The sequence below is a fragment of the Pezoporus flaviventris genome, unplaced genomic scaffold (genome assembly GCF_033815535.1).
Source record: "Pezoporus flaviventris isolate CSIRO_AGI_PZ_B2104156 unplaced genomic scaffold, CSIRO_AGI_Pfla_v1 ptg000020l, whole genome shotgun sequence".
In the NCBI taxonomy this organism is placed as follows: Eukaryota; Metazoa; Chordata; class Aves; order Psittaciformes; family Psittacidae; genus Pezoporus; species Pezoporus flaviventris.
Window position 1 is genome coordinate 2,968,733 of NW_026892568.1, and position 13,125 is coordinate 2,981,857.

Consider the following 13,125-nt stretch of genomic DNA (forward strand, 5'->3'; position numbering starts at 1 on the left):
GAGAGGGGCGGGGCTGGTGACGTCAGGCGGGTTGGGCACGGGGCGCGAAGAGGGACAGTATTGGCCGCGGCGCGCTGTGTCCGCCCGGCGCCCTGTGGCAGCGCGCGCCTCGCTGTGCGCCATGTCACCCGCGCCCCCTCGCAGGCCGGCGCTGCCGCCGCCGCCCGCCCCGCCGGCTCCCCGCTGCGCTCGCAGCTCCGCCCCGCGGGGCACGGCGCCCGGATGTGCGGCCCTTCCGGCGGCGAGGCCCGCCCGCCGCCCCGCCCCGCCCCGCCCCGCGGGGTGCCTCGCCGCCGTGGCTGCCCATGGAGGCCGACGCGGAGGCCGAGGTGCGGTTCCTCTTGCAAGAGGCTCGGGAGAGCATCGAGGCGGCGCGGAGCTACCGGCGGGAGCTGGAGCAGCGGCTGCGGGGGCTGCACCAGGCGCGGAAGCAGGTGGAGAGGCGGGACGGGACGGGGCTGCCCGGGCGAGCGGTGGCCCCGGGGCTCTCCGGCAGTGCTCACCGCGGGGCGGCCGCGGTCAGTGAGCCTGCCCCGGGCAGCGGCGGGGCCGCTTCTCTCCCGGCGTGTTTATCCGTGTCTGCAGGGTGCCGGAGCTCGGCTCGGGCGTGCAGGGAAGGAGGAGGGCGGGGGCTGGGGCGGGCGGTGCTGCCTTGGCCGCCGCTTGTCGCCTCGGTGGGTGCTGGTGGCGGAGGGGGGACACGGGGATGGGCAGATACAGAAAGTGTCGGGAAGAAGCGGTGCGTGTGTTTGCTGACCGGAGCCTGGCTTAATGGGGTCATGGGGAGGCGTTTAGGCAAGAATAAAGGTGCTTTAAATGAACTGTTTTCTAAGGCAGCTGGGATGCTCGCCTGTATTGTAAAGGGAGCACCATGCCTGTCTTCTCACATCTAAAGGACACCCGTCTAGGCAAGTTGCTCTAATCGGTCACTATCGTGAACTCTGCTGTGCCCATGCACCAAGCCCCGTGGCTCACGTACTCTGTGGGTCACGTCTAAGTGTTGCCAGCATTCCAGGTTAGCTGGTTTTTCTGCAGCTGTGCACTGGAACCACAGGAGGGTTCTCATTGGGACTGGTAACCCACCCACCCACCCCATGCTGGAGATGTGTGGTGAGATAGGCTAATGTGGGCAGGGAGATTGCAGGGAGCCAGTGGAAGGCTGGCTTCTCTGCTGAGACATCCTTCAGGGGTTGTAGTTTCTGTAGACTAGAGCCAATGCCTATCTTCAGTTTCAGTTCTGCAAGGGGTAAATACCCCCACCCCCCCTCCCAAACTAAACTCAGAAGATGTATTTGTGGTGATCTGATAACTTTTCTGAAGCAGATTCCATTAGCATAGAGATCTGCTATAAATCTGCCAGGGTAGTGTCCTGCTGCCGAGTGAATGTGTGCGATCACTACACATCAAATTAGTCATCTTGCAAACCACAAGCTATTTAAGAAACTGATTTGGTCATGACTGTCTTTAATCCAAACGTTGTCGTCTCGGAGTGTTTCCTGATAATCAAAATGCACTGGGAGGGAGCCAGTTTGCCTCTCTGCAGTGGCTGGGAGTGCTTATTTAGCTTAGCTTGCTTTCCTTTTAATCCTTGGTGGAATTGCTTTGCTCGTGTGCATGTTTCTGTTTTCCCTCTTCCCATACTCATGACCACGTGCTGTTTTGTCTGCGAAGAATCAGCCAGGCAACACATCCAAGAATTCCCGGTGTGCAGAAGTGCTGGATGTCCTTGACTGGGGTTCAGATAACGGAAGCTTTATTATTTGGGGGCTGGTGGGCTGATGTAATAGGGAAGGCGGCAAACTTCACACTGCTCTGCATGCTCAGGGACTTGCATTTCCTCTTCTGCGTAGCCAGTGCTATCTGTAAGCCTGCGGCTGACTTGTTGAGTTTGTGTGTGCATGCAGTGGAGGTGGTGGGCTCAGAGAAGTGCCTGTTCTGTCTCCTTCCACCCCACCCCTTCATGGAGCTAAATACTTCCTTTTTCTCCTAAGCACTGAAATAACAAGAGAAGGGAAACCGAGCTGTGTGGCAGCTGCGGAGCTTCATGACTATTACTTGAAGAGGAAATTTGTTTTACCTAACCAGAGAGCTTCCTGTGTCGGTTGTCTGTACTTCTAAAGATCTAGAAATTACGTGTAAGGCCATGCGCATGTTGCAGCGTTTCCTTGTGTCTGTGGCTTAGAAGAGTTGTTCACTGGGAGATGTTTACTTCTGGCTGTTGCATCTTTAGCTCAGGGGTGTTCATATGCGTTTTCTTCCCTGAAAGTCAGATTCAGCAAGTTTGCAACCATTTTAATAGGCACTTGTAGAAACTTCTGTGGTCTGGCTCTTCCCGAATCAAACCACCCTTGCCGTGCACCCTGCCCTGTGACCCTGGAGCACAGACAAATCCAAGGTGGCTATTTGGAAAAGAAAATATAAAGCAAGCAGTTTACAAGGATTTAAAAAGTCCAGTAAAGTGACAGGACCTGGGAAAGTGCTTCTAGGTCTTCTAAAAGCCTGGTGTCTTCTTCTTTCCAATGAGGATTACCTGCGTATGATGGCAGAGTGGGGTTTGAACAGGATTGCAGCAGTTTTGGAGGGTGGGAGGGTGAAGACCTACTTTGGACTTTTCTGACAAGAATTCCTTGATTGAAGTACACAGTTTGTGTTTGGCTTAGTTAATATGCTCTTCCCCTTGTCCAGGCTAGTACATGTACCAAAAATGACTACACTGGTTTAACTGCCAATGGTCATTTTTTAAGGCTGACTTCACACACAGCCTTTCTCCAGCAGATGCAGATGAGGTTGTTTAGAAAAACAGAAGATGTGCGTGGCCTTTGCCTCTATCCTGAATCCTTCTTTCCTGTTAACCTGAATTTAGATCAGAGAAAGTGCAGCATTGACCAGAGATGTACTTGAGCAACATTTTAATGATTTGAAAGGGACCCTGAAGAAGCTGTTGGACGAGCGCCTGATGTCACTGCTGCAGGAAGTGGATGCTATAGAACAAGAGAGCATCAAACCCTTGGATGAATGCCAGAAGTTAATAGAGCATGGGGTTAGTACGGCTGATGATCTGCTCCGGGAAGGTAAGGCAGCACCTAAGCAGTTACCTTCCCTGCTAAGTGTGGTTACGCTCACTGTTGATGAGAAACATGAAAGATGAAATGGCCCCTGGATGGGGGAAAAAAGTCTCCAGAAAGTCTGAGGATGAGGCAGACAGTAATGGACATGTGGAATATTACCATAAAGGCCAGTTTGTGCCTTGCTGATTCTAAATACCTAGCCAGAAAAGAATGTCACTCTTGCCTGTTTTCCCCACACTGGAGAACCTACTGGGAGCATGTCTGAGCCATGAGTATGTTGGCAGTTTCCTTGCATTGTTCTCATGTCTCAACTTTAACTTTCTTTCAACATGATTTCAGTTTTGTGAACTAAAGGGCACTGAGCAGTCTCACATGAGGAGGAAATGTACCAGCTTCCACTCAGACATGGGCTCTGTGCTGAGAGAGCAGGCTGTGGGAGCGCTGTGCTCCTGTCCACTGCAGTAGTGGCAGCATTTAAGAACTAATCTGGTTGTTTTCCTAGCACCACAACCTCTGGGACAGCTGAGAGTCACCTTGTTCTTGTTTTAAATGTCAAGTTACTGAATCACAGGGTGTTTGCCTGTGTTTTGTATGAGTTTCTATCAGATCTCAGGAGAGCCTGACTAGCTGTGCACTTTTATCTCGTGGGTCACTGTTCCCTCTGTAGCAGTAGTGTTGCTAAGTCATCAAACCAAGCAGGCATTGCGTCTGAGTCAGAGAGGAGTTAAGCCTCCATGGTTATTAAGCCTCCTGCTGCCAATTATGATGTGTGCTTTTCTTCAGAGATCTGTAGCATTTGTAATCCTCCATTTGGAAAAGGACTGAGCTTGCTTATGTTGTAAATTACCCTCAAGTCATCAGATAGGAGAAGGGACCATAAATCTCTGTAAGCTGAAGTGTGGGATGCTACTTTATATGGAAAGCCTATGAAAACATTTATATTTATCTCTACACTTTAATGCATGGATGATGTCCTTCGTTCTGATAATAGTCACATTTAAATTGTAGCAAACAGAAGAATGCTTGAAGTGATTTTTTGCTTTTAAGCTCCTGCTATTTTATTTTCTGATGGGTGAAGGTGCTTTGCTTTTTTCTTCCCTTAAAGCAGGTGGAGGAGGGGATTAATAATCCTCATTTTTGGCATCTGAGCCCGGTTCTGCTACCGTGTGAGACCTGAGGCAAATTGTTACATCTGTTATGGGTGTGTCTACAGGAAGCTTTGAGAGCTTCAAAAGTTGTTGGATAGGCTTTATATTGTTAACTATAATTGTGTTTTCTAGCTTAGAGTCTAGCAGAAGTGCTGAGAATGCTTCATGTGTAATTGGTCGGTCGTGTCAGAACTGGTTACTCTTTGAAGCAAAAAATGCCTGTCTTGGATGTTGTCTCATTAGGAATATTTTTATTCCAGGAGAGAGTGCGGTCCATGGAGACGTGGGACAGCAGAATGAGAAACTTTGCATCTTTACAAAAAAAGCTTTACATATTCAGCTAGATAGGTAAGATACTGACACACCGAGGTGATCCGAGGCAGTGGCACATGTGCCCTTCTTGTGTAGGGGATCTTTTCTCCTTTGAAACAAAAGCCTTCTGCTCTGTTGCCTTAGAAGACTCATTTGAGGTGTTACTGTCCTGTTTGTTTCATAGACTTTGATGGGCCTGGCAATCACAGAATGGAGTAGTATTCAACCTCCATATGTTCTGTAGAAATATAGGCTGTTTATTTGTGAACGATGAAACCGCTCCTTGTGGAACAGCCTGTATTTCAGAGTATTTACTGAGAAACAGTCTGGTTAGGGCTGAAACGCAATGTTTTCTGAGTCTTTTCAGTTTGAAATGCACATGCCAATTTCTGCAGCTGTTCTCTCCCTGCAAATCTGCACAAACTCAAGTGTATGGATGAAATATGAATTTGTAGCAGCAGGACCCTTCCATTACAACAAACTTTCCTTTCTCAGCTTACCAGAAGTGCCCTCCTTGGTTGACGTGCCTTGTTTATCTGCCCAGTTGGATGACTGCCTTCTTACTATATTGAAAAATCAAATATTCAGACATGGAACTGTGGCATCTCGCCCGCCTGTACAGCTGGAGGAATTTGTTGAGAAGCCTGGAGGTATTTTAGTCCGATGGTGTAAGGTGAGTAAAATATCCTCAGTGAAAATCATTCGGAATTCAGTTATGTTGAAAGATGCTGAAAAAGCCACTTTGATTCTGTATTCTCTGCTGCCTTTGAAAGAATAATCAACTCCAGTGTGTAGTTAGAAACTTTAGAAGAGATTTTTGTGTTGGTGGCCTCATTTAAAGGCAAGATTATCTAGTGATGTTGTGGTTGGCACTGGGGTTTGTGCCTGCTTGGCAGGGACACTTGTGTGCGAGACTCTTGCTGTTGGGCTCTACCTGCTCCTATCTGTGGGCAGAAAGGGCTGACACACCAGTGCACCGCTCCCTCGCAGTCTGCTTCCCTGAGTGTGGAAAGTCAGGAAGGACAGCTGAAGGCACTGCTACCCCATGCTTAAGCAAGTGCCAGGTGTTGAACAAGCAGGAAACAACTCCTTCATATACCCTTCCCACTAAAGAAACACCAGGGTGTGATCTGTCTGTGGTCATGATGTACAAACAAGGCCAAGAAATCCTGGTGTGTGTGTTTCTGACAGGTGATTCACAAGTAGCCGTTTGTGCTGTGGAAGCAAGCGCTTTGTCTGTGTGGCAATAACAGACTGAACTTCTTTTGCTGGGGTGATGCTTTTGTTCCCTTTGAAGACTCTTCAGCAGACTCAGGATGAGGATGATGCTGGGCCTGTTCTGTTATGTTTTTACCCCTACGCATGTTTGTGTTTTTAGGGTGGTTCAGAAGATAGAAAATATTTTAATACAGGCATTAGCCAGTCAAGTAGCTTTTCTTTTCAACACCCGAAAATTATTTTTGGGTAAATGACTGCTGTGCTCTGTTGTGGTTTCGTTGTTGTTGGACAGCTCTGCGCTCCTTGGCAGCATTGTACAAGCTTGTTCTAGCAACAGCCAGCAGTTGGTCAGCCACCCTTACCTTGTGAAGGATGTGGACTGAGACTGTAAAGCCGTGTCACATGTGGTCTGATTTGCTGTGCTATAGAGGAGTTTGCTGAAGTTGGCCATCTCCATCGGAGAGTAGAGCCGTGGAGGGTTGGTTTTTGGGGGGAGGATATAGTGATGATAATCTCTTTGGGCTTAAAGATGTCAAAGAATTGGAAATGATTTCTTGGAACAGTTTATGAAGGATAATAGTGGGTTTCCCTTGCTGTCAAAAACTGGCACTGAATGTCTTCTGCAAATTTGCCTTCAGCTTTTGGCTGAAGGATCTTGTTATATCGCTGCTAGATTGAAAAGCCTTCTGTTAAATGCTATTTCTCTACATACTTTTAAACTGTAATTGAATAATTCTTACAGTTGTCTTTGTATTAGTTAGTTGAGACAGATCCTATTTTCTGTAAGACATGCTTTCTGCTCCTTAATACCTTGTGACCCTGAGTCGCCTTTGATGGCTTCCTGCAGCACTAGCTGTATATGTGCCACTTCAGGGGCAAAAGGAGAGAAAAGAGGGGGTCCTTTATTAATGCAATAAATGTTTCTGTAGGTGGATGAGGACTTCATACCGCAAGATTACCGACTGCAGTATCGGAAGGGTACTGCCACTCACTTTGAAGATGTGTATATTGGCTCGGAGACAGAGTTTGTGGTGCTGCACATTGACCCCAATGTTGATTACCAGTTCAGGGTCTGTGCCCGAAGAGATGGGCGGCAGGAGTGGAGCCCGTGGAGTATTCCTCAGATCGGCTCTACCACGCTAGTGCCCCATGGTACTATTTCCTTGATGTCCATCTTTGTCTAAAGCCTGTGTCATCAGTGCAGCACTCCTAAAGCTCTGTAGTTGCATGACTTAAGGAGCTGCTTTTTGTATGGTGGTGGGGTGTCCTTAGCTAGTGTGTGTGTGTGTGTGTAAGGTATGATGAACTATCCTTTTATCCTACCATTTAGCCTTTGCTTCCTATGTGAGGGATAGGTAGTGAGCCTTTGCAGCAGGTAGCTCATTGCTTAGCCTTGGAAAGCATCAGTGAGCCAGAAGCAAAGCGTTTTCCTTTCTTTCTCTCTCACCCCTACCTAAGCATGTTTTGATGGCTGCAGTCTCACAACAAGCTTTTGTCTTGGAGAGATAAAACCCCACATTTTGTCTTCTCGCAGATTTGGGCAGTGGGTAATGAAGGTTTTCCTTTGCCTACTATACGGCTTCAGGGAGCGCAGCAAAGAGTGAACTTCTGTTGAACTCTGTGAGCTGGGAAATACTTTTTGTAATTGCAAATCATTTGAAAAAGAAACCTCTCCATCAGAGGCACCAAATCAGCCCCTGTGCTTACCATAGCTTAAGCTTTGTATGAAGTGATTGAGTGGCCATTGCGACTGACTTGATTCTGCACAGACAGTAGGGAGTTGAGTTGAGGTTCATGCTTCTCATGCCTTTATTCTTTTCCCTGTTTTCTCCTTTGAAGAATGGACAACTGGTTTGGAGGGATACAGCCTGAGCAGTCGGAGAAACATTGCACTGCGAAATGATGCCCAGTCATGTGGTGTGCTCTACTCCAAAGCTCCTACTTATTTCTGTGGGCAAACATTAACATTCAGGCAAGTACTTTCTGGGGAGCTGTTGTCTGGTGCATCTCCTGTGAGCTGTTACATCTGAAGTGTATGTAAACCTGAGTCATGGTGTGTGTGTGTGTGAGTTTATATCAGCTCAGCCCCAGCCAAGGTAGTGTGTCTGTGTGAAGTCTGAACTTCCCTCTCTTTATACTTCCTGTCTCTTTAGGAAAACACCTGATGTTTTTGTAGGACCTACATCTATCTAAAACAGCAAGAAGTGAGCTCCAGAGGGATGCTAAAATATAGCCCATGCTGAGCAAATCTGTGGAATGTTGAGCTTCCCTGAGTTTTGAAGCAGCTGTTGCTGGCTGGTCAGATGTCAGTGGAGGTTTGCCACTGGTTCTTTTTAACCTTGTGTCAGTGGGTACTTTCCTTCCCAGTCTGTCCACAGGCTCTGAAGGCTTTGAACTTAAAAACATTTTATGTGCAGTTGGGACAGATAAGGATGACAGTCTGGCACTGATGTCCTTAAAATCTGAGGTAAATAGTGCTGATCAAACTACTGCTTGAAACTGGCATTAGAATATCCTGAGTGGAGAAGGGATCTGGTGAAGTTCAGTTTGACACAGAACGTGATTTAAAAACCTCAGCAGCTTTGCTGTCTGAGATGCTGCTGTTTAATGGGGTACGAGGAATGTCCTTGTGGCTATGTTAGTTGTAATTACAGACCTCAGAGCCTCTGAAGCTCTATCCCATCTTTCTCTGGTTAAATAAAACTACTTGCTGTACAGTAGGCAACCCTCAAAGGCAATTTAAGGGGGCTGTTAATGGTATTTTTGTAACTTATTCCATGGTGGTTTATTTTTCCCTTCCTGGTAATGAATTATCTTGGGATGGTTGTAGTATGAGGGTGTATTTGGTTGCCTGTCTGAGATGGGATAAAAGGATCTAAAGTTTCTATTTGAAATCTGTTGCTGGATTTGACATTTCTTGGCTCAGAAATGCCTGTGAAATTAAAGGCAGAGCTTTGAGGTTTCCCTTGGTTCTGTTTCAGACCAATGCCTTTTATCTTTTTTTATTGGTAGCACATGTAAATCTTTTGCCGTATATTTCGGTAATGTGGACTCCTCTCGAAGAGGGGATTGTTTCAGGATGGCAGAGCACTGAGAAGCACATGTCCACAAGAACTATAATGACACAATCTTGAGACTGAAGATGACCTCAAGTATTGGTTGTGTTCCTCATCCAAGAGTAGCTTCTTGTTTGCAAGTGTGAGGTTTTGCACTACAGGGAGGTGTAGTACTTGGTGTTTGGCTTTCTCCATCTGTTGAAGCAAAAGTGTATTCACAGGGGGGTAAGTGGCTTTTCAGAGCAAACCAAGCAAGCAAGGTTCATGTTACAGATGATGTTTGTAAAGCAGCTTTGTCTTCTTGTGTGTTCAGGACGTGGGCAGCTCATCAGTGAAAAGTGAAGCTGTGGTGGACACAATGCTTTGCATCTGCTTCTTAAAGACAGACTGCTTCAGTTGTCCTCTGAGGGTGGGGCATTTGGACAAGTTGTAGGAAAACATCATTGCTTTAAGTCAAGGCTCATCCTGTTTCTTTGCAGCCTTCAGGGAGCTGCCCTTAGGAAAGGGAATGAATCTCCGCAGTGACCTGCTCTGCAGCTCTCTCTGAAGCTTTTGCTTGTAGCGCGGAGCCACGCTTATTCTGGCCAGGCTGGTGACTGGGATCATCCAGCAGCAGCCCTTGTGAAGATCACACTGACTTTGTCAGTAACCCTACTGAGAGCTAATGCAAAGAAAGTGTGTGTGTGTGTGTGTGTGTGTGTGTGTGTGTGCGATCACCCCCAGATTTACTTCTCTGTGCCCTGAGACAAATGGAAACTGGTGGTGGTTGAACTGGTTCGGGGTCTGTGTGCTGCAGTGGCAGAGGCAAGGTTTTGCTTCGCAGCATGGGAAGTGGTGAGAAGGGATTTGAACAATGTAATGTTCTCCTGAGCATTGTTCTACCACACAGTGTGGATACAGATTGATGTGATAGAATTCCTACTTTTTAATGGGTTTATAGTTACGCTTTTCAGGTCATTCTTGTGATTGTACAAACACTTATTTCCACCCCAAAACTCAAGAAAGGCTTCTTTAACTAGGGATGGAGTGAATTAGTGTTCACATTAGGCACAAAGTTGACAGCTCAGTAGCTGATTACGAAGCCTCCCCAACAACTCAGGCAGAGTTTAAAATCTAGAGTAAAGTACCAAAATGAATTTGAAATCTCCCTTAAAGTTGTTTTGGGCAAATGCTGTGGATCACTTTCAAAGTGAAAGCTTCTTGGATTTTCATTTTTCCCCACTGCTTTTTAGTACAAGGCTTTTGCTATCCCAGTGATGTTCCCATGGGACTGAAGAACCTAATGGAGTGCAAAAGTAAAACATGGTTCCAATTTTATCTTCCCTGTTTGCTTGAAAGAGTTAACCCATTGTGTCCCAGCCTGCTGCCCAGTTTAATTTCCAGCTCTGAAAAGCTTCTGCTGAAGTTTTCCTTCATAACCACGATCGGTGCTGTTCTCTCCAGCTGTAATGACATAACCAGTTTTACTTTCTAGAAAGGACCATCTGAGTTTCCCGAGTCACTCATCTCTCTGATATGATTTAGCACCTTAGGGAGACAGCAGTACAAGAGAAATGACTCCAACACAGAAGAGCCCTTTAGTGTACAAAGTGCAGCCCTGTTCCGCTGCTAAGGCCCAAAGGGAGCTGCATCCCAGGGCACTTGTTCAGAAATTCTTTCCCAGGACCAAAATCCAAAGTGCAGCTGAGCAGAAGCCAGGCTTGTAAATGCTCTTCTCGACACTGGCTGTAGTACACAGTTCATAGAATCATAGGATCACAGAATAGTTAGGGTTGGAAAGAACCTTAAGATCATCTAGTTCCAACCCCCTGCCATGGGCAGGGACACCTCACACTAAACCATGTCATACATGTACACATGTACACAGTTGCCCCAAGCTGATTTAGTAAACCCAACCAACAACAAAAACTTCCCAAACTCAGTAACCCACCACGACCAGAACACATCAGCCTTCCACCTTACCCCTTTGCAGCGGGGCTGAAACACCCCTGTTTCAGTCACACTATTAAATACTTGCTGGAACAACAGCTGGCTTACCCTTATATGTGGTGCTGACCAGCAGTCTGGTGTAGATGATGGTAGATTGCAGTTTTGTGCTTAGCGGTTGTTTTAAGACAACTGGAAGTTGTTCCAGATGACTCTAAGCTGCAACAGTGGAGAATTTTATTAAACAGCAATGAAGGTTTGCCGGAAGCAGATTGATGTTTTGTTCAGGTTAATAGTGAAGAGTGTTGGTCAGTGGAGCTGTTGGGAAAGCTGGTAGGACCAGTTCAATTGGTAGGACTTCAATAGGGATCTCCCCAAGAGGGTGGGTGAACCTGCTGAAAGCCCAGGAGCATGCACAGAGGTCTGGTGCGGCAGGGTCTGACTGGGTTTCATTGTATGTTTCGATTCAAAGTTTGACTTGACTTTTTGCTTGGTAGAATTGAAACCGTGGGACAGCCAGACAGACGAGACAGCCTGGGAGTGTGTGTGGAGCAGCAGAACGGCTGCGATTCCCTGCAGCGGGATAAAGCCGTGTGCATTAGCACAAACGGTGAGTGAATTGTGTAATGAAGAATGTGGTACTTCGTATTTCCCCAAACCTGTGGCCCCTGGTTACTTGCATCCCTGGATCACATACAAGCAACTTCATCCAGCTTTTACGTACATATTGCTTGTGCAGTTAAAATCTTTGGTGAGATCTTGGATCAACTTTTCCTCCTTGCAGTTACTAAAACGTGTTTGATGTCACAAAGAGGAACAGGGCAGGGTTATTTTCCTTTCCTACTTGCCTGCAAAAAGCAGGGAGACACAGTATTACATGTTAGCACATACACAAAGGGAGCAGTGATGTTTGCTATCTGGACTGTTTCAGGGGCAGTGTTTGTAAATGGGAAAGAGATGACAAACCAGCTGCCTGCTGTTACTTCTGGATCGACAGTGACGTTTGACATGGAAGTGGTGCACTTGGGGACTTCCAGCAACGAGGGAGGAAACTTCAAGCTCCGAGTAACCATTAGCTCCAACAACAGAGAAGTGGTCTTTGACTGGGTACTTGATCAGTGCTGTGGCTCTTTGTACTTTGGATGTTCGTTTTCATACCCAGGCTGGAAAGTTTTGGTGTTCTAGCAGCGAGTAAAGGGATTTTTGTTCTTGCTGTAATGTGTAATGTTAAAACCTGGGTTTCCAGTTGTTTGGCGTCAAGAAGCTGTTAACAAAACCCTGTCCTTGTACTACTTGAACTCCACTATATTGTACTTCCTACTGGATTGATTCATTTAAACAAGTAATTGTGAAACATTGGATTTTTTTACTCTGGAAAAAGTTAGAAACAGGCATTTGCATAGGCAGATTAATTTAAGCAGTCCACCAGCCCTTTCCCTTTTCTCCTCCAGACTTGATTTTTGTCAGTATTTCATTGTACTCTAGTCTCAGGGTACGTGTGTTGTGTAGAATTAACTCTGCTTAATGCTGCTGTTCTGTGAAATAAGCCTGTAACCATTTAGGGGGTGAAGGGGTGGTAATGGACCAAAGTTTTATTTATACCACTCAAAACAAGCACAGTATTTAGAGCAGCGATGTCCTGCTATGCTTCCTTGTGCACAATGCTGCCTTAATTGTATGAAGGGACAGTGGGTTCTGCATGCAACAGCCCTTTCTTCCACACACGGTACTGTTCATTCCTCCAGAGCAAGGACTTCTGAGCCATAATGTGTGTTTAAATATGTAGCCAGTCTGTTAATGTCTCACTTAAGTGCCTTATTCCCAGATATTTCTTGAACTGTTGTTCACTTGGAATATATTTTTCTAGAGTAGTTCATGGTGATGCTAACATCAGCTTGATGTGGATGCTCGCTTCAGACTAGACCAATACCTAGTGTAGGAACGTTATCCTTATCTGCTCTCAATGTCTTCTCTAGTTGAAGCTACCATCAGAGCAAGTCTTAGCAATTCAGTACTGAGGCATGATGTGCAGAATGGCAGCTGTGATTCCTCACAGAGTCCCTCTAAGACTTGGAGCCAGCCTTCTTTCTATTGTCCAACAACAGACAGATCTAACTTGTGGCAGTCAGAATGGAACAGAGGATGATAATTTACTCTCTCCTCCATGTAATAGGATGGAATAAGAAACTATGATTGATGAATTGACTTTGAATTCAGAAGTTACATGAAGTTACCACTATTTCCCCTAAGGACCAACTAAGATTCAGAATGAGTCTAGCAAAGAGAGCCTATTCCTTGTCAAAAGATTGCAGTACTACTGCATTTAAATCCTGTTTCTAAGTAACACTCACTGGGGGTCATCTTACCTCAAGTTCAATTAAAATTAAATATATTTTA

At 46.3% G+C, this 13,125-nt stretch overlaps 1 protein-coding gene across 1 annotated transcript; it reads left to right on the top strand.

Annotated features, from left to right (window-relative positions):
* The first annotated feature begins 222 nt into the window (after positions 1-222).
* Positions 223-12,599, top strand: CRLF3 (cytokine receptor like factor 3). The gene is given in 9 exon segments (XM_061455359.1): positions 223-255; positions 258-434; positions 2,864-3,071; positions 4,477-4,564; positions 5,024-5,201; positions 6,676-6,898; positions 7,586-7,718; positions 11,226-11,338; positions 11,660-12,599. Coding segments are annotated over 9 exon segments (1,407 nt in total). The 3' UTR covers positions 11,914-12,599.
* The last annotated feature ends 526 nt before the right edge of the window (positions 12,600-13,125 follow it).